The sequence below is a fragment of the Nannobrachium achirus genome (genome assembly GCF_963921795.1).
Source record: "Nannobrachium achirus genome assembly, chromosome: 7".
NCBI classification, from domain to species: Eukaryota; Metazoa; Chordata; class Actinopteri; order Myctophiformes; family Myctophidae; genus Nannobrachium; species Nannobrachium achirus.
In genome coordinates, this window is record NC_137816.1 from 64,597,967 (window position 1) to 64,619,930 (window position 21,964).

Genomic DNA, 21,964 nt, shown 5'->3' on the forward strand with positions numbered 1-21,964 from the left:
AGAGAGTGTTTGCTGCAGTGTTTTTCAAACCTTTTGTCCCCAAAGCACCCCGATGGACAAGCCACAATCTCAATCACCTGTATTCATAGCGTAAAAACGTAGGTAGACGAAGCACGCATTCAGTAAAAAACGTTATAAAAAACAAAAAGACATAATAAAAATGTATGGTCTATTTTCAGAGCGCAACACCCGAGCGCAACCAAACTTTATTACTTTTAGCCCTACCGGATCTCATTTTAGTCTAGTTTTTATTTGTTTACAAAATTGTCCATATATTTAGTCTTTAGTTTTAGTCATCATTTCTTACGTTTTTATTTTGTTTTTATCAGTGAAAAAAGGTAGTCGGCCTCGATCTTCAGCTGGGCTTCCGGAACCGAGGAAAGTTTGGAGTGGACAAAAGCAGCTCACTCTGGTTTCTGAATGGTTGGCCTGCCCACTGTATACACTGCTGGTAATTTTACCATGTTATTTACATCAACTGCTGACATGCTTTGATATAAATAATTTGTCTTTGTGTTTCCACCATTTCTGCTGACAGATCCTCAGGACAAAGTGTGTATACTATCACTCTCTGTTAATTAATTGCCTTTGGGTCATGTTTGGAGTCACTCAGAGAGTGAGGTTTGTGCCTCCAACCTTTTCTCAAGACGGTCCATTGTACGTTGCTGACAGATTGAGGAAATAAAGCAATATTAATCACAAGCACTTTGAGTGTCTGACCAATCACACACGATAGTTGGCTATAGGGAGGTGTTTGACAAGTTAGCCAATCTTGGATTGTGCAAGAACCAGAGACAGAGGTTGCGCTGGTGATCACTGTGCTGTGTAAGGGAGCTCAACATTCATTGACTTCCTTCGCAGATTGTCCACACATTGTGTGACGTTTGTGCCACTGTACCAACATAAGTGGTAGCACCCGTTTGTAGCACCCCATTCTTTTGCATCGCAAGACTTGAACCCCTTTCATTGTGCTGTTTTCCTGGTGTATGGAATGTTGCACTGGACTTCCATCGGGCCACCACCCATTCAACGTCATGTGAAAGCAGGAAAAGAGATGGAATATCACGCTCCTGTGGCAGTGGGGGACAAGTTGTACTCCTTTGGAGCATACGGTAACATGAACGACAGTGACATCAATTTGATGATGATTGAAGTGCATGTCTTCAACACTGTGTCTTTGCGCTGGTTGACATTACCCCCAATGAAGTCTGGAAGAAGAGGAAAACTCCGTTCTGAGGTTCCCTTCATGCGTCACAGCCACACAGCTGTGCTGATCGAACACATTATCTATGTCTGGGGAGGGAAGGTTATTTACACAAGTGTCTACTGCAATGTACTTTATGCATTTGATGTCAACACCCACATATGGTTCAAGACTAAGGTTTCTGGGACTGTTCCAGAGGCGAGGGAGGACCACTCAGCCTGTGTCTTGGGGATGGTCAAGTTTATCTATGGAGGATACAACCAGAATGGATACAAAAATGATATATACAAGCTTGACACCGCAACAACGGTCTGGTCCTTAATTAACACCAGAGGCACTCCAGCCCCCTTTTTATCATGTCACACTGCCACCATCATCGGAACAAAGATGTTCGTATTCGGGGGCGTAGGCAAAGACTTGTGCGACAACATCGTCAGAGTGTTTGACACAGAGACCTACTGCTGGTCTCTGTGTCAGGCAGACACGATAAGCAGCACAGAGACCAGTTTGGCTTCTGAACAGCTAATTCCAGGACGTTGGGTTCCAGAAGGACGTTGGGGTCATTTAGCCTTTGCCTGCAATCGAGAGCTGTACATATTTGGTGGCAGAAACACAAACCAGAAGCGCTTCAATGATCTGTGGAAATTCATCCCTGACACCTTCTCCTGGAAGAAGGTTGTGCCCAAGGGGAAAGGCCCATGTTCAATGCAGTGGATGTGCTGTTGCAGGGTGGGAGATAGTATCATCCTGCTTGGAGGATTCAACACACTCCACCGGGTGCATAACGTCTTCAGACTTGACTTAGTTCCTTGTTTGAAGATGCTATGCAAGCTTGCAGTTATTCGATATGATCTGGAGCAGCTGGGACTCCCGCACAACATCAGGTGGGAACTGACAGCAATGGCCACCAAAGGTAAACAACGGAAAAAAGAGACGGAGCCCACTAAAGAGACAAACCAAGCCAAAAAGAAGAAAACTGTCTTTTCGGGGCTCTCCTCTGAGCCAAACAAAACAAACAAAACAAAACAGCGTGATTACGTATCCATCCCACATGGCTCCATATTTGGGCAAGGTCCCAGGCTCATTAGACTGTCGAGGTTAGGTGTAACTACTGTTGTAAAATGAAAGTAAAATATTTGTGTTTCTCGTCTGTCCTATCTGGCACACAAGTAGGCCATACATGGCCGCAAGTGCACAAGGAGCAAGTTGGCACCTCAACAGAGTGCAGTCTAGTTTTTTTTATTCCTTTACAAACGGATCATCATCAAAAGGAATTATAGAAGATCCCCAATTATTATATTATTATATCATTAATAGCCATATAGCCAATTACATTCAACATCCCCTACTCAAAAAGAGGCTACACTGCCTTATGTAAATGTTAAAATGAAAACAATGAATTAATAGAAATTTGAATGACCAAATGTAGATGACGTGTTGCTTATGGTATCAGGTTATCATAGTAAATGTAACCAGCTTGTGGCACTAGTCAATACAAATAAATACCCTCCAAAATATACACAAAATCTGCCTTATAATGAAGGCAGCCACAGGCTATTAAATGAGGCTATATTAGCCCATACATACAATTACTAAACACAAATACATGTCAACAAGCATTCATAAATAGGCCTATAACTTGTTCTGATCAAACATACATACATGTAATCCAACAGCATTGGCAGTAAAATCAAACGACTCTCCATGAACTATGACATTCTTTGTTTTCCTCGTCATCTTACTTTTTTTGCATTTGGAATCCATAGTGTAGAAGGGAATCACATGCCATTTTGTTTACAAACACCACCTGGCTGGCGCCTCACCAATAAATGTGTCGCAGGCTACGACGCAAATTTTTGTTTTTTATTTTGTAATTATTTTTTACTCTACACAGTTGTGAGCGGTGCTAACCGCTCCTAGGTCTGGCTTTGTGTGTAGTAGCATGGAATGAGCATAGAACTCCATGTATGTCACGGACAGAACGGCCCATACAAGGAGATATGCACGTGTGTCTTGTTTGATACCATACGAAGGTTCTTTTTGTAAAGCTACAGGGGGCCCCTACTTATGTTTCATGCGTCAAGGCAATAATGCATTTCTACTAATCTAATCTAAGCTTGCATCAAAGGATTGTGAATATCTATTTAAAGGGATTTTATGATGTCCATATTTGTTGTTAATACATCAAGTCGTCATGGTTACCCAACCGACGCTGTTGATAATCAGATACAGTACCTGCGGACCCACATTTAAGCGTGTTGGCCAGGAATTCCATATTTGGGCATGGCTGACTCAACGTGACTTCATTGTGATGTCAAGAGTGTCCCCGACCGGAAAAGGATATAAGCCACTGTGATCGCCACGATAGAACACATTTAACTACGCTCAGAGAACTGATGTCATAGACTCTGACTTATATGCTTGCTTCTAGCCACTCGAAGCCATCACTTGGTCTCTCAGAAACGACGAAAGAAGCTCTCAGCTAACTTCCAGTTTTTCAAACTCGACAACGGAACATTTGAACCCAACATAACCAGAAGCATGCTGGGCCAGGCTGTGCGACGTTTCACCACCTCTGCGGTGCGCTCTACTCACTACGCAGAGGGACCGGGGAAGAACCTGCCGTTCTCCGTGGAAAACCGGTGGCGTCTCCTGGGCATGATGACGGTGTTCTTCGGCAGCGGCTTTGCGTTCCCCTTCCTTCTCGTCAGACACCAGCTCCTGAAGAAGTAACGTGTTGCAGATGTGATGCTGTCCTATGGGCAAAAAAAGGAAGGGGGGTGGGAATCCTCCCTTTGGATTTGCTTCTGGGGGCACCACCCGCTTCCACTTGTAGAGACAGGCCTATGATGTTGCACATGGCTTTGTTTACATTCCTAACATTGCTAACTCTACACGTTGTAACTGGAGTTGTTGACAGGTTCAGCTGCTGAGCTCTAAATCTGTCTTGAGAGATTACTAGAACATTACATTAACCTACCCATAGGGGGAGCTGGGGATCAAATGGGAAACCTAGTGATTCCCAGGCGTCCGCTCTACACCTGAGCATGGCCACCAAGCCCCCAGGATCACTAAGGATTATTGAAGCTGCTGTTTCCTGTTTGCAAAACTTCCGTGTTTAAAACACTGCTGTGCTTCTACCATCTCAAATCCTAGTGTGCCTGCTCTGTGTTCAAATCTTCAGCACTTGGGAACCAAAAATGTGGAAGTAGAGTGTATGTACAGTAGCCACTCGAAGCCATCCCTTGGTCTCTCAGAAATCAAAACCAAGAAGGCCTCAGTTAACTTCCAGTTCTTCACACTTGACAACAGGCCAACCTTTGTGGGACGCTTAAAAATGAAATGAACTAATAAAAATAGCACCGCTCCCTTCCCACTAGGTGTGATTTCTCATTGTCCTTAGAGCTGGATCCAGAGCAGACCCAATAAGGTAACGGTCAAGGTCAGCTTTATTTGGAAATGTGGCTTGGGCTTCCACCCCTTACAGCCACACAAAAAAAGAACATAGAACATACAGTATAAAGAGTGGCTTTATTTCCCTTCTAAGGAGGTCTTACGCCACCGTTCTCCAAACAGTGGGTCGGGACCCATATGCGGGTAGCGGGCCAATTTAAATAACCTCCTTTTTTTCTCTGTTTCCTACATTGAAATATATGTATATATTATTTCAAAATCTTATCAATTAAAAACAATTCCAATGTATTTGGATGAATAAATAATAAATCGAATAATCTCCATGAATAAATTGAAAACAAGTTGAAGTAGTGAAAATTGTAGATCTATAAGCTCAATACGCGCTGTGAAGTGACGCGTTGACAGCTTTTATATTTGCTATTTGCAGTAGTTTGGGTCCCGAGCAAACACCTCTAATTTCTCTTTTGGGTCTTGAGCTAAAACGTTTGGGAACCAGTATCTTATACTGCTGTTTTTCCTTTTCCCTTTTGCATACTAATAGTGTTAAGTATTACATTTAACTCTATTATAGTTGACTGGGTTCTGGTTGTGGTTGCGCTGGGAGTGTGTCGGGGGACCACCAATCTGATTCAAAAATCTGATTCAGCCATTTAGACCTGGAACCATGCTTTAACTATTAAAACATAGCAGTACTGTATATACAAATTCATAAAACCGACTACACTGCCCTTTAGGTGTTGGTCCTCTGGACTTAAACTTAACTTACACAAAATAGCCTAGGCTAAGATACAATACAGGCATGCACAGCAGGTCTGTAGGACAATATAGAGAGCATTGATAAAAGCTGAAGCAGGTTAAAAGTGGAAGTTTAACAAGGTAAGGAGTGGACCAAATTTAATAATAATAGAAAATATAAATGCATATGGATTTGTTCACTCTGGTGTCGTGGCATAGCCACACTACGTATAGGCCAAGTGCTGTTTGCTCAGAAACTTACAGACGGGGTAGAGCTTATGACTCTAGCACAGAACTGGCCAATCCCTCTCTTGGTCTGGGTAGTCCCGTCTCCTCCCTCCACGGCCCGAGTACCGACGTCCTGACGTCACTTGTTTTGTCCCCTGGGTCGTGGAAGTTTATGGAACACACACACAAACATGCACACACACACTCACGCATGCACACGCACACACGCTGACTGACGCTCACTTACACAAAATTGCCCACATTTAACCGCCTCTCCCTCAATTTTTTCTCTCGACTGGGTTGCAAACACGTTAGATAAGAACTGTATTCAGGTGGCAAGTGGAAAAGATATACTTTACGATAGATTGCTTCCTACATTTTCTCTCGCGAGGGCTCAAATGATGCTCATGGGTGATCTGGAGTTGGAAATGGTTAGCAGTAGTATGGTAACGGGGACAGGCATGAATAATATAATTATGGCACTCTCCAAATTCACACATTGTTATAGACTAGCCTATGTGTGACAAGGACAGCAGCAACTTCCTGGTATTATCCGGTTGGCATTTCCAAAACCCTGGCTTCATTACAGCCTTGCCCTCCTGTCTTTGCATTTCCTTGCTTGATGCTGAGACATCAACATGCCAGCTCCTGCCCTCCTCAAGAAGACACATCCCAGCCCAGGGCCTCTGCTTTGGGATGTGCTGCTGCTGCTGCTGCACGGTGGCATTACATTATGTTTGCTCAGCTCAAATACATGGACATTTCCTCATTCTTTCTCTCTCACACTTCAACTGTTTCTTCATTTGAATTTCATGCTGTCAGTGTCACTGTAAGCCGACCCACCCTCTTTCACGTTACGTTCCTTTGTTTTAAACTCCACTAAGTCCCCTCAGCAGCTTCTAGCTACGGGAGCTTGACTTCCAACTTCAACTTCACTTCCTTCTATAAGGCTGGGCAAAATAGCAATGTTATATTGTTATCATGAAATGAGTGACTAGATAGTGTCTGGGATTTGGATATCATAATATTCTGATATTGAATATATGTTTTCCGTTCGTGGTTGATTGAGAAAATAGCAGATACACAAGCTTACAATGCGCCACATCACATCAATAATAATGATATTATTGTCACAATATTATATTATTGTTACAATATTGACGTTGAGTCAGTGGACCCTGGTGAAGACCTCCTGCTGAAACATGTTGGTCACCTGTGTGTGTTTTCCTTTTCTTTCTTCGGAGGGAACCAGCTAGTAGATGCTTATTAGTCTTTCGCCCCTATACCCAGGTCTGACGACCGATGTGAAGGTCAGGACTGGCTTTACCCTGCCCAGACATACAATAGTTCACGATCTTTCGGGTCCTTGCTACAGATGAATAAAAGATGTTCTACTTGAACTGAACAGAGCTGCCTTCGACCTTCTTTAAAGGAATTATTAGGTAACTTTAAGACTATTACAAATATATACATGTATATACATTTTTAGCAGTCACTTCCCTTCATCAGTAACTATTATTGTGCTGGGGTGTTTCCTTGAAGAAAGACACATCCCCTGGCTGTATTTATTTTCTGTTCCACTCTTTATGTTGACATTAAATGTCAACAGAAACAGTGGAGGGACGTTTTTGTCAGGGGGAGCTCAGCCAGAGCTCTTAATTGCTCCCTTTTAACTTAAAGGGGTTGTGCACTAAGGTAATTGGATTGGGCCATAAAAGTGTCAAGTCCTCGTTAGTGATCTCTCTAATCAATGAAAGCATCACAGACAACTACCTATTTGATGCCTGTCATAGAGGGGAGGGGGAGGGGGAATGTTTTTGTGTACACACAAGCTTGCATATTTTTCCTTTAAGTTTCTTTTTTTGAAGCGGTGAAAGCCGCTTCCAAGGTGTGGCTTTGTCTGTCCTGTACCTGTCCCGTGCATCTCCGTGCTGTGATTTGTTTAGTTTTTTTCTGTCCTGTACATGTCCTGTGCATGTCCAGAATGAAGAATTAAGGATTGGCCAAGCTTCACATGACAATTTGGCTCTCCAGACAAAATCATTAATTCATTCAGAACTAGAACTAAAGCACATAGAAAGTATAGATCACAGAATGTATAGATCTAGAACACGTAGAATACAAATTCACCGCTTCACTTCGAACCGAGGTTTGATTTTTTAACACTGTGATGCCTGCAGAGGAGAGCACGTCTTCTCAGTCTAACATAATTACGGACCCACGCAGTGCTTCTTCATCTACTATCTGACGTTGATGTTGAGTTATTTTGGTCAAAACTTGATGTTGACCGTATTGCCCGGGCTTAATTCCTTTTCATCTCTGTCTCGAACCCTTCAAGACAGATGGCCACCCACCTAGAGTTTTTGCCAGACCCATGAAATGGGTAGGCCTACATAAGCAAATGTCGGTCTGTCCGGGTTTTCTATATAAAGGGTATATATGATGATGACATGATGATGACATGCCTACAAAAGGCATGATGTCATAAATGATGATGACAGACAGGGGGTTGGCAGAACCGGGGGTCTGGCACAACCAGGTTGACCTGGTCTAGTTTCCCTTGCTGTTGCCAAGTACTTGCTCATGGGGGAATTGTTGGGTCTCGGTCCTATACAGTCCTATGCATTGGCACTACCGGATGCCAACGGCCAGGAATGATGTTAAGACGTGTACTCAATAAAATTGATATCGAAAACGTTAAATGCCTGACACTGCTTTGTTCCATCTACATTACATTGTTAAGGGTCCTATGGACCTGCAACTCTGAGAGGGTACACATGTGTACCCTCTCAGAGTTAAATAAACACATGGTATCAAAATTGGTGCGCGTGGCCTAATGAATTTTAAACTGGGGGTCGTTGAAATTCAAAAGGTTGAGAACCATTGTTAAAGACAAAGAGAGAGAGCACTCTGGTCCAGTGCTCGGTCTTCAAGGTGACATAAAGTCATTACTTCTCCAAAGTCCATTTGCAAGCTTCAGTCTGTTGTCAGACAGTGACAGATACATCAGCCTAATCAGTCCCTGGGCTTCCCTCAAAGACCTTCTAAGACAGACAGCTATATAATGGAGAACGGTGCACTTAATTATCACCTCTCTCAGCCTTCTGATTACATCTTGACCTGTGGTAACACTCTGGACTGGAACCTCCCTAGATCCTTCTCCAGGCCAGTACCTCTGCCCTGTTTCCATTACCTTCTTCAACAAGCTCGTAATCTAAAGGTTGTCTTTCTGCTTCATTTTATTCATGAGAGGAGACAGGAAAGAGAGGTGGATTGACATGCAACCCTGCTCTCACTCTGAGCCTCAGGCTTGAACCTGGGGAGCTTGTGGTTATAAAGTCGATACTCTAAGCGGGAGGACACCAAAATATTTGAGTATGATCTCCAATAATGCAGCACTGTGAACCCTGCTCTTCCACATTAACAGTTCAGAACTATGCAGCAGAACATAATCCACTCCTTACTCACTGGCTCGTTTCATCAGCGTTGGCAGGTTAGCTACTCACCAGCGTCAGTTTTACTGAGGTTAGGGTTAGGGTTAGGGTTAGGTTTAGGCATAGTTTTACTGAGGTTAGGGTTAGGGTTAAGGTTAGGTTTAGGCATAGTTTTACTGAGGTTAGGGTTAGGTTTAAGGTTTAGGTGGTCGAACCACTCGGCACCTCCGCGCGGTGCAAAAGGAGTGCTCCCTAGCTCCGTGGGCGGGGTTTGCCTAGAACTGTGGCGTGATTCTAAATAACGCCTCACTGGCAGGCCACCATCTTGGAACAAGCTGTCTGGAGCTCAGCAAATAAATAGGCCTACAACTATTTATAATACCTGAGTTATGGTGGTCCATGGTCTAATACAGATGTGCTCAGATTGGGGTCCAGGGACCCCTAGGTCCCTATATAAATATCTTCATCTTTTATATATACCGGTATTTTCAAAACATCTTGACATTCTTTGAAAATGTATAATCTTGTATGGGGGTCCTTGGCACAAAATCCTTTCAGATGGGGGCCCGTGGCCAAATACACATTAATTTAGGGGTCCTTCCTTGACATTAAAAAGTTTGAGAACCAGTGGAGTAGTGTGTTTGGAGAATCTTCAGACCTCTTTGGTGTAATTACAGTGTGATGCCTCTTGGTGGTGCCCCTGTGTTGCACTGGAATAGTGAGATGTTGTCTTCCTATCTGTATTCAGTATATTGCCTAATTTATATTTGTGGCTTGGCGACAAGATCTGTTCCTGTACGGTTGTATTCTAACCTTTATTATCTACCTGTTTTTTTAACCTTGTTGTTATTGTATCAGCTCTGTTGGGCCTTGTATCTCCATATTTCATCATTTTAATAAATGAATACTCTATTTAATTATACTTTGTCACATGACAGTGAGCTTGTAGATCAGCTTTTTTCAATATTTGTTAAAATCTTTAGCCTATAACTTGAAAAAGTGCTCCTCAGAGCACAGGTCTCCACCAGGTCAGGTAGGTTATTGTGGGCCAGCAATGGAATATGGATATATAGATGGAATATAAAAGAATCACATAGCTATAGCGTGATGTTTGGACAAAATCTGTAGGATATATATATATATATATATATATACGGTATATATATATATATATATATATATATATATATATGTATGCATGTTTTGCTTAAATCGGCCTTAAAAGGGTGGCGTGTTCCTGCCTAGTGGGAATATACGTGCAAAGTTTCATGACAATCGGATGTTGCGTTCATGATTTGAGGCATTACATTTGTTCAAAACTAGCCACTTCTGCAAACTTTAGATGCTAATCTTGGCCAATCATTATGGATTATGAAAATGTTGACAGATCTGTTTTGATCACTTGACTATAGATAATGTGTACCGAACGTATGCGTGATTATTTTGGACAACATCTGTAGGAGTAATATCAAGAAATGTGTTTTGCAAAAATCGGCCTCATGGTAGCGCTATAGAGGTGTGCACATGCATAAAGTGAATGGCAAATCGAGTGGCAAAGTGAGTAGCAAAGTGAGTTTAACATTGTTTGATGCAGTCAGATAGGACTTTTCTGTTCGGATGTATGGGCTGTCAAGGCCAGAAAGTAGTTTTTTTTGCCACCCAGTAGGCGTCCGCCTGCATAACTTCCTGGTATGATGATGATGTCACACGCATACCCTCTATAAAAGGCTGGCAATCGCACGCTGTGTTCATCATGATTTGAGTCATTTTGTTCAAAACCAAGCCAACGATTGGCTAAGCCAATGTTAACCAATCAGAATGGAATATGAAAGATTTCAGACCTGTTTGGTTTACTAAAGAGATACTGTGTACCGATTTGCGTGAAAGTAACAGATTTGCATATTGTTGCTGCAGAAACCTCCATATTCTAACTTTGTGTTTTTCGTAAGTTAATGCTTTACATGAGCGTACTACAGCGTCAAACAAAAGCAACACAAGTAGCAGATCTACAAGCTCGCACCACACTTTGAGCTTGCTGCTACTTTTGCTGTTTTCGAAATGTTATCCTGAAAAGTAACAGTTTTGGACGCGTGTTTCCTAAACCCACCAGGCTTGAGTTAAGACCCGCCTCGCGGAAACGTGAGAACTTCCAGGAGTGGCTGAAATCCTTGCCGGCATTTGCACAATGCACAGCTATTAATGTGTCACTACAGTGCTCAAAATAAATTGTACAAAAAAATAAAAAATAAAAATAAATACTTTGTACTGGGCTTAAAAAAGGGAAAACTTTGTAACTTTGCTAAAGAGAAAAACGTTCTGAGAAAGCTATTAATTTGTCACTACTGTACTCAAAATAAAAACTCTTATTATCAGTTAAATTGTTTGGATATGGCTTTGGGCATATTATGCTGCGTGTATTATTGTAATTGATCAGTAGGTATTAGTTATGCACTTAAGAGCACTGTATGCACTTTCATACTTAAGATTATTGAGAGAGGCGTTTCCGCGAGGCGGGTCTTAGCTCAAGCCTGGTGGGTTTAGGAAACACGCGTTTTGGACATATGAGGTTTCCACATGATAACCACGATACGTTGATCACAGTGTAGTGGAGTCTGACACACCATTTCACTGCACATATTTGTTCAGTGTGTGTTTGAGGTATCTTGGATCTTATCTTTAACGTGGCTAAATGTGGACAGACTGGGGTTTCTGCTCTTGTATTCAGTTTACAGACAGTTGTATTTACCATTCCTGTCAGTGTGCACATGCCTCCGTGTGGACCGGCTCCTATAGAAGCAACACGCTCTGTGAAATTAATTGAATTCATTTTAAACACAAATCGTTGTGATACCATGCAAGGCCATGCATTCACACTAGCAATTTAGAATCGGTTATTTGTATTCGATATAGGAGGCACTCCTTAACTATTGTGCATGTAGACAAAACAACATGACATTTAGCATGATTTTTAGGCTCATATCTATCTATGTATTATATGCTTGTAGACTGGCTATTTTTTTATTTTATTTTTTACAGATTTTGACACATTTGGAAACCTTACATTTATCTTCTGCATGGACAATAATGTTATTTTCCAATACATCCTCCGCCACTGCTTGTTAAGGTTTAGGACAGTGGAACTCAACCAGAGATGTTTTCCCCCAACAAGACCAAAGATTTATCCTCCAGAGACCATATTTTATAAGCTATAAGGATTGTGTCTTCAGTTCTGGTCCTTGGGGAGTGGTGCTGTGGCTGCTCTCCTGTCCTACCAGCTGTTTAATTGCATTCGTCTTGTTGCACCTTGTCAACGGGGTGAAAGCAATTAACACTGAGGCTCAGAAAACCAAACCAGCCATGATACTGTAAGTTTGGAGAGCCCTGCTTTAGGCTACTGTCTGCTACCTCACCATGTGATGAGAAACAAGTCAAATAAGAAACATTATTATGATCACAGAAAGACTCTTGGTGTTGATGGTTGCCCACTTAAAGGAGTAGTTCATCCCGAAAATGTTTTTTTTTCTTTCTATTGATTACTCACCCCATGGAGACTTGAGTTCGATAATATATATATATATATATATATATATATTTTTTTTTTCTTTTTTCGTTTTTGTCGCATTCCTAAGCCAATAATTTGATTATAATAAACTTACCCCCATTGATTCTGGATGGAGACCCAAATGCATTTGGTTCTCCATCCGGAATAAATGGGCCTACAAAGAGTCTCCTCAAATTATTGGCTTAGGAACGTGACAAAAACAAAAGAATATTATTGAACTCAAGTCTCCATGGTAACTACAGTGCATGAGTCCTACAGAGCATTTGGAAAGCATTCACAGTTTTTCAACATTGTTGTGTTAGAGCCTTAGGTTCCAAAATTCTATTTTCCACCCAAAAATTATACACATTTTAAGAAATGTTTGTAAATGTCAATCAATCAATCAATCAATCAATCAATCAATCAATCAATCTGTCTTATATTAAGATCCCACAGTTGACTTGTGCATGTCAGAGCACAAACCAAGCCATGAAGTCAAAGGAATTGTCATCTGGGGATTTTGTATAAAAACAAAACTGCAGCATTGAAGTTCCCAAGAAAGCACAGTGGTCTCCATCATTCGTACTGTAGATTCACCAGGACTCATCCTGTAGAACTGGTGGCCCGGCCAAACTGAGCAATGGAGGGAAACTGGCCTTTGTCATGGAGGTGACCAAGAACCTGATGGTCACTCTGACAGAGCTCCAGTGCTCCTCTGTGGAGATGGAAGGACAACCATGTCTGCAGCACTCCCATCAGTCAGGCCTTCATACTGCATGGAAAGGAGTCAGCTTAGGTGGTTGGGGCATCTAGTACGGATGCCCCCCGAGCGCCTTCCTAGGAAGGTCCTCGATGCACGTCCCACTGGGAGGAGACCCAGTGGCAGACCTAAGACCAGATGGAAGGATTATATCTCCAAACTGGCCTGGGAACGCCACGGTATACTTCCAGAGGGAGTGGAGGAAGTTGCTCAGGATAAGGAAATCTGGAAGGCTCAGTTGGAACTGTTATCCCCGCGACCTGATTCCGGATAAGCGGTTGAAGATGGATGGATGGATGGATGGATGGATAGATGGATGGATGGAAATACGTACCAAATGACGTTTAATTAGTATACTGCCATGAGGAATATAAAATGAAATAAAATGTCAGAACAAAAAAGTACAGCACATGAACTATAAGATAAGTCAGTGCTCATTAAAATCTTCATGGTCTATTAGCCTATCTCTGTTTACAGAGGGTTTGTAATGAAACAATCCAACCCTCCTGTGAATGCAATTCTCAACTTTATTTCATTTTGTTTAATTATGCAGGAGAAAAAAAAAGTCCCCATGGGCAGGTAATCTCATGCCCAAGGCAAGGCATCCGGAACAGCACACAGCTTTAGCTGAAGTACTGCTCAAAACTAAATATTTGTCATATTTTCACCGGTTTATCAGAACAATACTTCACAAGGAAACAAAAATAACTAAATGCCTGTGATGTGATTTGATCAGATTCCTCAGAAGAGGTGCTGTCAGTCAGTAAGCAATTATTAACAACTGGAGGTACAGTAGGCTTCCGTACGTGATAAATATTTTATTACATTTTCCATCAGCCATAGTTTCCCATCAGTGCCTTGGATATAGTTGCTGCATAAGCACTGAAATTCATTTTAATGGCAGTTCCACTCCATTATCAAACAAAGTATTGAGGGAGCTGCGCACACTAATAGCGACTTTAAGCTAGATGATTTTCAGGACGGCAACGCCAGACGGACTACGGCTGCTATGACGTAATCGCCGTAGCGATCAAAATGGTTAAGCAATGCCTCGGCGGCGACGGGTTCCCACCCCTTTCACTAAACGCTTTGGTTCCCATGGCGATGCATACACGCAGCAGACGGAGTAGGCACTACGTGGGAAGGGACCTTCTGCCGTTGTAGAGACGGCTGCGGCGACGGCAGGTTTATCTATCGAGAGCGGATCATTTCCGATTACCGTTGTCATCTGCCGTTGCCGTAGCGTTGCTTAAGGTCGCTATTATTGGAGAGGGGCTGCTGACCTTGGTGATTAAGGTGAAGAAAAAGGCAGCACATTTATAGCCACGATGCATGACTTATTTATTTATAAAGAGTAGATACACAACGTTTCTGCATAGTTTGATTCAGTGGTGTAAATTAACATACATTTACTCAAGTACTGTACTTAAGTACTATTTTGAGGCAACTGTACTTTACTTATTTGCAATTTCCAATACTTGTACTTCTAATTCACTACTGTACATCTCCGATCCAAATATTGTACTTTTACTCCACTACATTTATTTGAAAAAGTTAGGCCTACTTTGCAGATATAAATTATAATATTATAAAACATACATAAACCACTTTAGCCCTATTTTATACCTTGGCTATTTGAAAATATACGATCTACAAGCTCACAGTGAGCTTTTAGATCTACTATTTTCAAACAATTTGAACTATTGGTACTTTAAAGATGGGGTGCCATGATTTTCCCCTCTATAAAACATGATTATCTACTATTATGATTATACTAGGAGGAAGAATTTTTCCAAAAAAGTGTACAGAAAGAGTTAAAATGATGTTTTTATGTGGCCACACCCACCAGTTCATTGGTATGCGTGGTTGTCATGGTGGGTGGTGACCCAGCTGAAGTTAGCCACACCCACATGTGTTGGGTTAATGGTAATTAGGGGAGGGGTTGATTCTATGATGTAATAAGTATGGGTGTTTTTGGAACGGCACGTCTGACCCAGCAGGTGGCATCATCCAGCTAAAAACCCAAATAAAAAGAGAATGCATAATTGCTCATAACAACCACACCAGGGGGTCTAATGAAGTACTGCAACCTCCTAGACACATGAAAACCAGAAAAAGTACAAAACTATGGCACCACCTCTTTAAGTACATTTTGATGCCAACACTTTTACACTACGTACTCAAGTACATTTTGAATTCTGTGCTTTTACTTAACAGAGTATTTCTACATTATATCTACAGTGTTGATACTTTTACTTAAGTGAAACATTTTAGAACTTTCACTGGGAACAGTCTGATTGAGCCACTGCTGCCCCGGGAAAACAAAGGAGTAGTCTGCCGGGCAATTAACCCATTTAGAACGGGTACACATTATTGTGTATCATTATTTTATGCTTTAACTATTGAAAAATAGCAGATGTACAAGCTCACAGTGCGGCTGCGAGCTTGTAGATCTGCTATTTTTGAAAGAAATCGAAAATTAGAATTTTAAACCGATTCTATAAGTGTCTTTTGAATCCTTCTAAGATTTTTTGAAAAACCTATGTTTCTATGTCAGCAATCTGGCAAGCCACCATCAAAGAAAAGGTCCTTTTCACTTAACTGGAGCTCAGTTAGTCTGTTCTTGAGAGACTACTATGTCAGTGGTTCTCAAACCTTTTCATGTGAAGGACCCCCAAAATGATATTTATTTGGCCACGGACCCACATCTCAAAATATTTAGTTCCAGGGACCACCCAGAAGCAAAATTTGAGTTACAATCGTTCGGTTTGAAAATACATATAAAAAGATTTGCACACAATTTCACGACTTTTCAAAAATAGCAGATCTACAAGCTCACAGCGCGGCACCGAGTGCCGCGCTGTGAGCTTTAACTATTTTTCAATAGTTAAAGCAGTCAATAATTCTAGGCATAGTATTTAATAGTGGAGAGTGTAGGACATGCAAGAGCAGCGATTCACAACAAAATCCTCAATCCTCCCTGAGTGTAAAGATGGAGTCATGGTTCATTTGTAACCTCTTTGAGTTAAATGAGCTTTGGCTTTGGTTTAAAGAGTTCTTCTAAAACAATCTTGTGAATTGTGTTTATTATTCTCCTTTGTCTGTTTGATCATCCCATATATTAAGATTTTACCCACATCAACACCACATGTGAATTATATAGGCCTATAGCTGAAACAAAACGTGTCTACTCTAAACAAAAGCAACAGCAACATAATGAGCAAAATGGTCTCAGTCGGCCCGTAACCACAAATGACCAGAATATGAATTCACGTCTCGGTCCCTGGTTTACTGTCTCTCTAAACCCTCCCGTCTATCTTAAACAATGATAATAAATTGCTAGTGTGAATACATTTCGTCACTGTCGGGCAGAAACCTTGTATCTCCCAAGTTTAATATGCAAAGCCCTACTTCACCATACAAAACTATAGTGAAAATAGCAGATCTACACGGACACAAAGCGTGAAGTGTTGTCTGCTTGTAGATCGTCTATTTTCACTATTTTAAATATATCTTTTAAATGATGAATACAAAACAAACGGTTTTGGACATACACGGTTTCCACCCGACGGCAACGGTATATACTTGCATGGCAGCACAATAATGTGTTCAAAATAATTTATATTTAATTCATTTCGCTGAGCTGGTTACCTATGAAAGTGCGAGTCCTGCACGGAGGTGTGCCGGGTGTACAAAGACAGGAATGGAGAATACAACAGTCTGGTGAGACATACAGAACGTTTTGAAGACTTTAACCGCTAATGGCATGCCTGAAATAATGACACCAGGTCGACAGTGGGTAACTACTTAAACCCTAGCTCTGGTCCAGAGCGTAACTACTTAAACCCTAGCTCTGGTCCAGAGCGTAACTACTTAAACCCTAGCTCTGGTCCAGAGCGTAACTACTTAAACCCTAGCTCTGGTCCAGAGCATTAACGAGGTCTCTCTAACGTTCGGCCAGGAAGCAGGCTCAGATACAGGACAGGAATTCCACTGCCCTATGAGGGCTCATCTTCAATAAAAAATAAACTAAACTACTTAGCTGCTCACCCAAATAAAGGCAGTTTTGCATTGTTGAAAGTCTATTCTCCGTGGGGAACTTCTCAGCACCCCACTCACTCTGTAAATTCGACCGCCACAGCTGAGTATTCTTATTTCCGGGTTGTGTCTGTGGCGGTCGAGTTGGATGTATTTTATTTCATGACAAAAATAGTGTATATTAGTGGGTGGGGTGCTCAGAGGTTTCCCACCATGGAGAATAGACTTTCAACAACGCAAGACTACCTTTGTTTAGGTGATTGCAAAGTAGTTTTGTTTATTTTTACTGAAGTCTCGCCGCTCTGGACCAGAGGTCCTTAAACCCCAGCATCCGTATTGTATTGTGGGGAAAGCTGTCACTGAAAAATTGCCGATTGACAAGTTCATAACGCGTTGCAATGCAACACGTTGTGAGCATGTTGATCTGCTATTTTCGGCGCAAAACTTTTCCCACAATAACATAACAAACTAAAAAGACTCCGGTATAGACCCCTGAGGGACTGTGGTTAAGGATCTATTCAGAATTTTCTATCAATTATAACACCCTGTGAATTCATGGAGATTTGTTTCATTTTTGTCACATTCCTAAGCCAATAATAGTCTCTGGTAGAGAACTCAAAGCTTCTCCTACTGAGCCTCCTGCTCATCAAGGCTTCACGGGGTGTGTGTTTCTAGGTGAACTGCTCCTTTAAGCCATAGGCCTATGTGTGTGCCTACATATTTCCCACCTTTCGTGCTGGGTCGAGGAATGTTTGTCAGCTTATTGACTCAAAGAACGTGATCATATGGGCATTAACCAATATGTCTGGAGACAGTGGAGAAGATGTGTATATGCTGTTTTAATGTATTCATTCATGTATTGTGTTGTCTTTTGTGTTGCATTTTCATTGCTTTTTCTTTAGTTTTGTAGACAGTGAAATGAACCGGTGGCGTCTGGAGAAGAAGAAGGAAAAGCCTGGGGGAGGTTTTGTTCATTTGCTTTGCAAATTCTGTGACAAATTCTGGTGCAGAGAGAGATGAAGGTAGGAGGAGGCGGTCCTCCTGTGTGGAGCATGAGAACAAAGCAGAACACAGAGCAGAGTTTCTGGGGATCAGGAGATGAGGATTAGACTGTGGAATGAATGATGAATGAATGGAGGAATGCTGATGCAGCAGCACAGGTGCACAGCTGAGCTCTGAGTCTCCTCCTCTGGCACCTGTTTCTAAACCGTATTAATTTCAAGGACCCCCAGCTTAATATAGATTGGGCCATTGGTTCTCAACTGTTTCAGTTAATCATAATCATATTTGAACTGGGGACCCCTCCCCCCCCCACTCGTTGAGGCATTCAATATTTCAGCAGAATATGTATGGTTGTGTTGTTAAAATGACGGTCGGTTTTAGCCGCGAGATTTAGCAAATGATTTACCAAATGTATACTAGGATTGTGTGTATACAGTATGATCGCTTGATGAATCTCACTTGGATTTGGCTTAAGGAGGTAAAAAAAAGTAAGCCGGTTTGTACACTCCGTTGATAAATGAGGGCAGGGACGTGCTGGCCATTGGGAAAAGCGGGACAACTCCCGAACGGCCGGTTCATTCCCGGCCATTAGGAAAAAAAGAAAAAAAATGTCTGCCTTCGTTCCATTTTGGGGGCTGGGTGGCCAACAAAGTAAATTGTCACTGTCGGGCAGAAACCTCGTATCTCCAAGTTTCAAATTTGTTCATTTTTTCGCAAAGCAAAGCCCTGCTTCATCATACAAGGCTGTCGCACAAAAGTAGTGAAAACAGCCGGCATTGTGAGCTTGTAGATCGGCTGTTTTCACTAGTTTAAATAATTTTTTAAATGGTTTTGGACATACAAGGTTTCCACCCGGCAACGACGAAATATAACTCATGTAATTGGCCCACTGGCTTGTCACTGAAATGGCAAATCTTTGAGTAGCAGCAGAGAGATCTCTCTCTATAGCGCGCAATGAGGGCCTCTACAACTCTTTTTCCCGGGCTGAATCAGGGGCCCAGCACGTCCCTGAATGAGGGCCTTTGTGTCCACAATAAATTGTTGGCATCAGCAGCTAGGAGTGTGCAGTTAAGCCCGGATCATAGTCGGGTGTAGTCTTTTCGAGTCTTTTTGAGTCATGAAACTACAACGTTACATCATTCCTCGCGGTGGAGAGCTTTCCACCGCTAGTTCCAACACATCTCTCTGTTTTTACTATCAGACAGACAGGCTCTACACCCCGTTCACTGATTGGTCGACCTGAACCGGTCTAGACGGGGTAAAGGACTTCACCGTGGGCCGTGACTATGATGGCCTGCACTTATTTTCTGACTTGAGCTTTCCACCTCAAATTTGCAGTAGATAGCTCTCCACCGTAGACTCTGATCCGGGCTTCATACTCTTGTATTCATGTGCTGATAAAATCCAACACTACTACACTACTACTGCATCCTCCCCAAAGCTCTTGTTTTGATTGATTGATTGAATATTTCATTAGAGCACAGTCAAAACAAAGACTAATAAAACATGTATTAAAGCACAAGTAAACACCCCTGCCTAAAAGGAACACCCCAAAAAATACCTTGCGGTCTTGTTTCCGTTGGAGGTCCTCGGTATTCAATTCATCAACATATAAAATAGCAACAAAAAAACATTCAAATATCACCGCAAGTATAAACACTATATGTACAGAGTGGGGGGAAAAGGTGGGGGTTGGGGTAAGGTAGGGGGTGGGTGATCTTGATTGGTGCACTTGATATAGTAGCCAGCCTCTGGTACAGTGGTGTCAGTTCAGCAAAAGCTAGGGTATGGCAAAGATGGGAGTCCTCATGGATAAGAGGCATTACATTTTGGATAACACGGTTATATTGTGAAAATAGCAGCTGCGAGGCGTTGTGAGCATGTAGATCTGCTATTTTCACAATGTCTGAAAGAATTTTGGCTGTTTTTTCACAGGTTTCTACGGTTTCTTGGGCTGGATATGGTACCCTGGAACGGTTGTTCAAGTGCAGCTAAATGTGGCATGTTAGTAAACGGGCCACAATTAACAATAATGCATTGCATCTGTGCAGCTGACCTGCAGAACCTGGGAATATACCATTTTGTCAAGATGGGGAGAAGTTTGGAGAATAGTTAAAGTGACCATTTTGTTACATTTTGCATTTGTAGTTATTTTTTACTGTAATTTAACAACATAATAACCAGCACAGATAGACAAAGAGACATTCATGGATTTATATTTAAAAGTAACTTTTATTTTCCCCCCTGGACCCAGGGTATGGCAGCTGCATACCCCTGCCATACCTAATTGACGCCCCTGCTCTGGTACGCAACCACATGAGTTCATGGAAGACTGGAGTTACGGTATTGAGCCATCATCCTGCTCCTCGGTTGCAAGATTTCTGTTTATGTTGTGTGAGTAATTTGCATTCATCTAAACAGTTGTTTGTGTCACGAGTACATCCACACAGAATGAAAATATTACATGGCGATGAAGCGATGCAATTATTTTTCAAAAACACGGTTGACATTTCACCGCAAACAAAAGCTTGTACCTGTATGAATAAGTCATCTCTAAATTAATAGTTTGACAGTGACATATGAATCAACACCTTGTTGCACTGTTTATTCAGTCAGTGTGCAGTTCTGACTGAGAGAGAGAGAAGGAGGAGGAGGATTTCACAGTGCTGCATTATGGGAGATGATGCTAAAAGACTTTGTCGGGCGGCCCGGTGTCTTCCTGCTTAGAGCATCGACTTTATAACCACAAGCTCCCCAGGTTCAAGCCTGAGGCTCATAGAGCTGAGTTGCATGTCAATCCACCTCTCTTTCCTGTCTCCTCTCATGAATAAAATGAAGCAGAAAGGCAGAAAGACAACGATTAAGAGCTTGTTGAAGAAGGAAATGGAAACAGGGCAGAGGTACTGGCCTGGAGAAGGATCTAGGGAGGATCCAGTCCAGGGTGTTACCACAGGTCATGATGTAATCAGAAGGCAGAAAAACCCAATGCACACTCCAATAGAACAACCAGTGTATGTTCGGTTCAGTTGGCTACAGACTACAATATGATGTCATTCAGACGTTTGGCTACAGACTACAATATGATGTCATTCAGAGGTTTGGCTACAGACTACAATATGATGTCATTCAGAGGTTTGGCTAGTACAGACTACAATATGATGTCATTCAGAGGTTTTGCTACAGACTACAATATGATGTCATTCAGAGGTTTGGCTACAGACTACAATATGATGTCATTCAGAGGTTTGGCTACAGACTACAATATGATGTCATTCAGAGGTTTGGCTACAGACATAATTTTGTCCTCAGACCCAATGTTGAGAAACTGGAACACCTCATTGTTGATCTGCTGCAAATTGTTCTGTTTTTATTATTTTGTGATTTGTGTCAACTGCTGTTTTTATATTGTTGTACGGCGACCTTGAGTGCCCTGAAAGGCACCTTATAAATAAAATGTATTATTATTATTATTGAATTGTATTTATCTAGCACCAAATCACAACAAGTTCTCATGGCACTTCAGCAGGTTATATTAAGACTGTATACTCTTACAAAGACTATTCCCTCATGAGCAAGCACTAGGCAACAGTGGGAAGGGAAAATAATAA

At 41.8% G+C, this 21,964-nt stretch overlaps 1 protein-coding gene across 1 annotated transcript; it reads left to right on the top strand.

Annotated features, from left to right (window-relative positions):
• The first annotated feature begins 2,591 nt into the window (after nucleotides 1-2,591).
• On the top strand, nucleotides 2,592-4,107 carry cox7c (cytochrome c oxidase subunit 7C). The gene has a single exon (XM_080729258.1). It carries the CDS (start codon nucleotides 3,746-3,748, stop codon nucleotides 3,935-3,937), a length of 192 nt encoding a protein of 63 aa, XP_080585384.1. The 5' UTR covers nucleotides 2,592-3,745; the 3' UTR covers nucleotides 3,938-4,107.
• The last annotated feature ends 17,857 nt before the right edge of the window (nucleotides 4,108-21,964 follow it).

Coding starts and splice junctions, on each gene's coding strand:
- cox7c (XM_080729258.1), top strand. CDS start 3,746: ATGCTGGGCCAGGCTGTGCGACGTTTCACCACCTCTGCGGTGCGCTCT.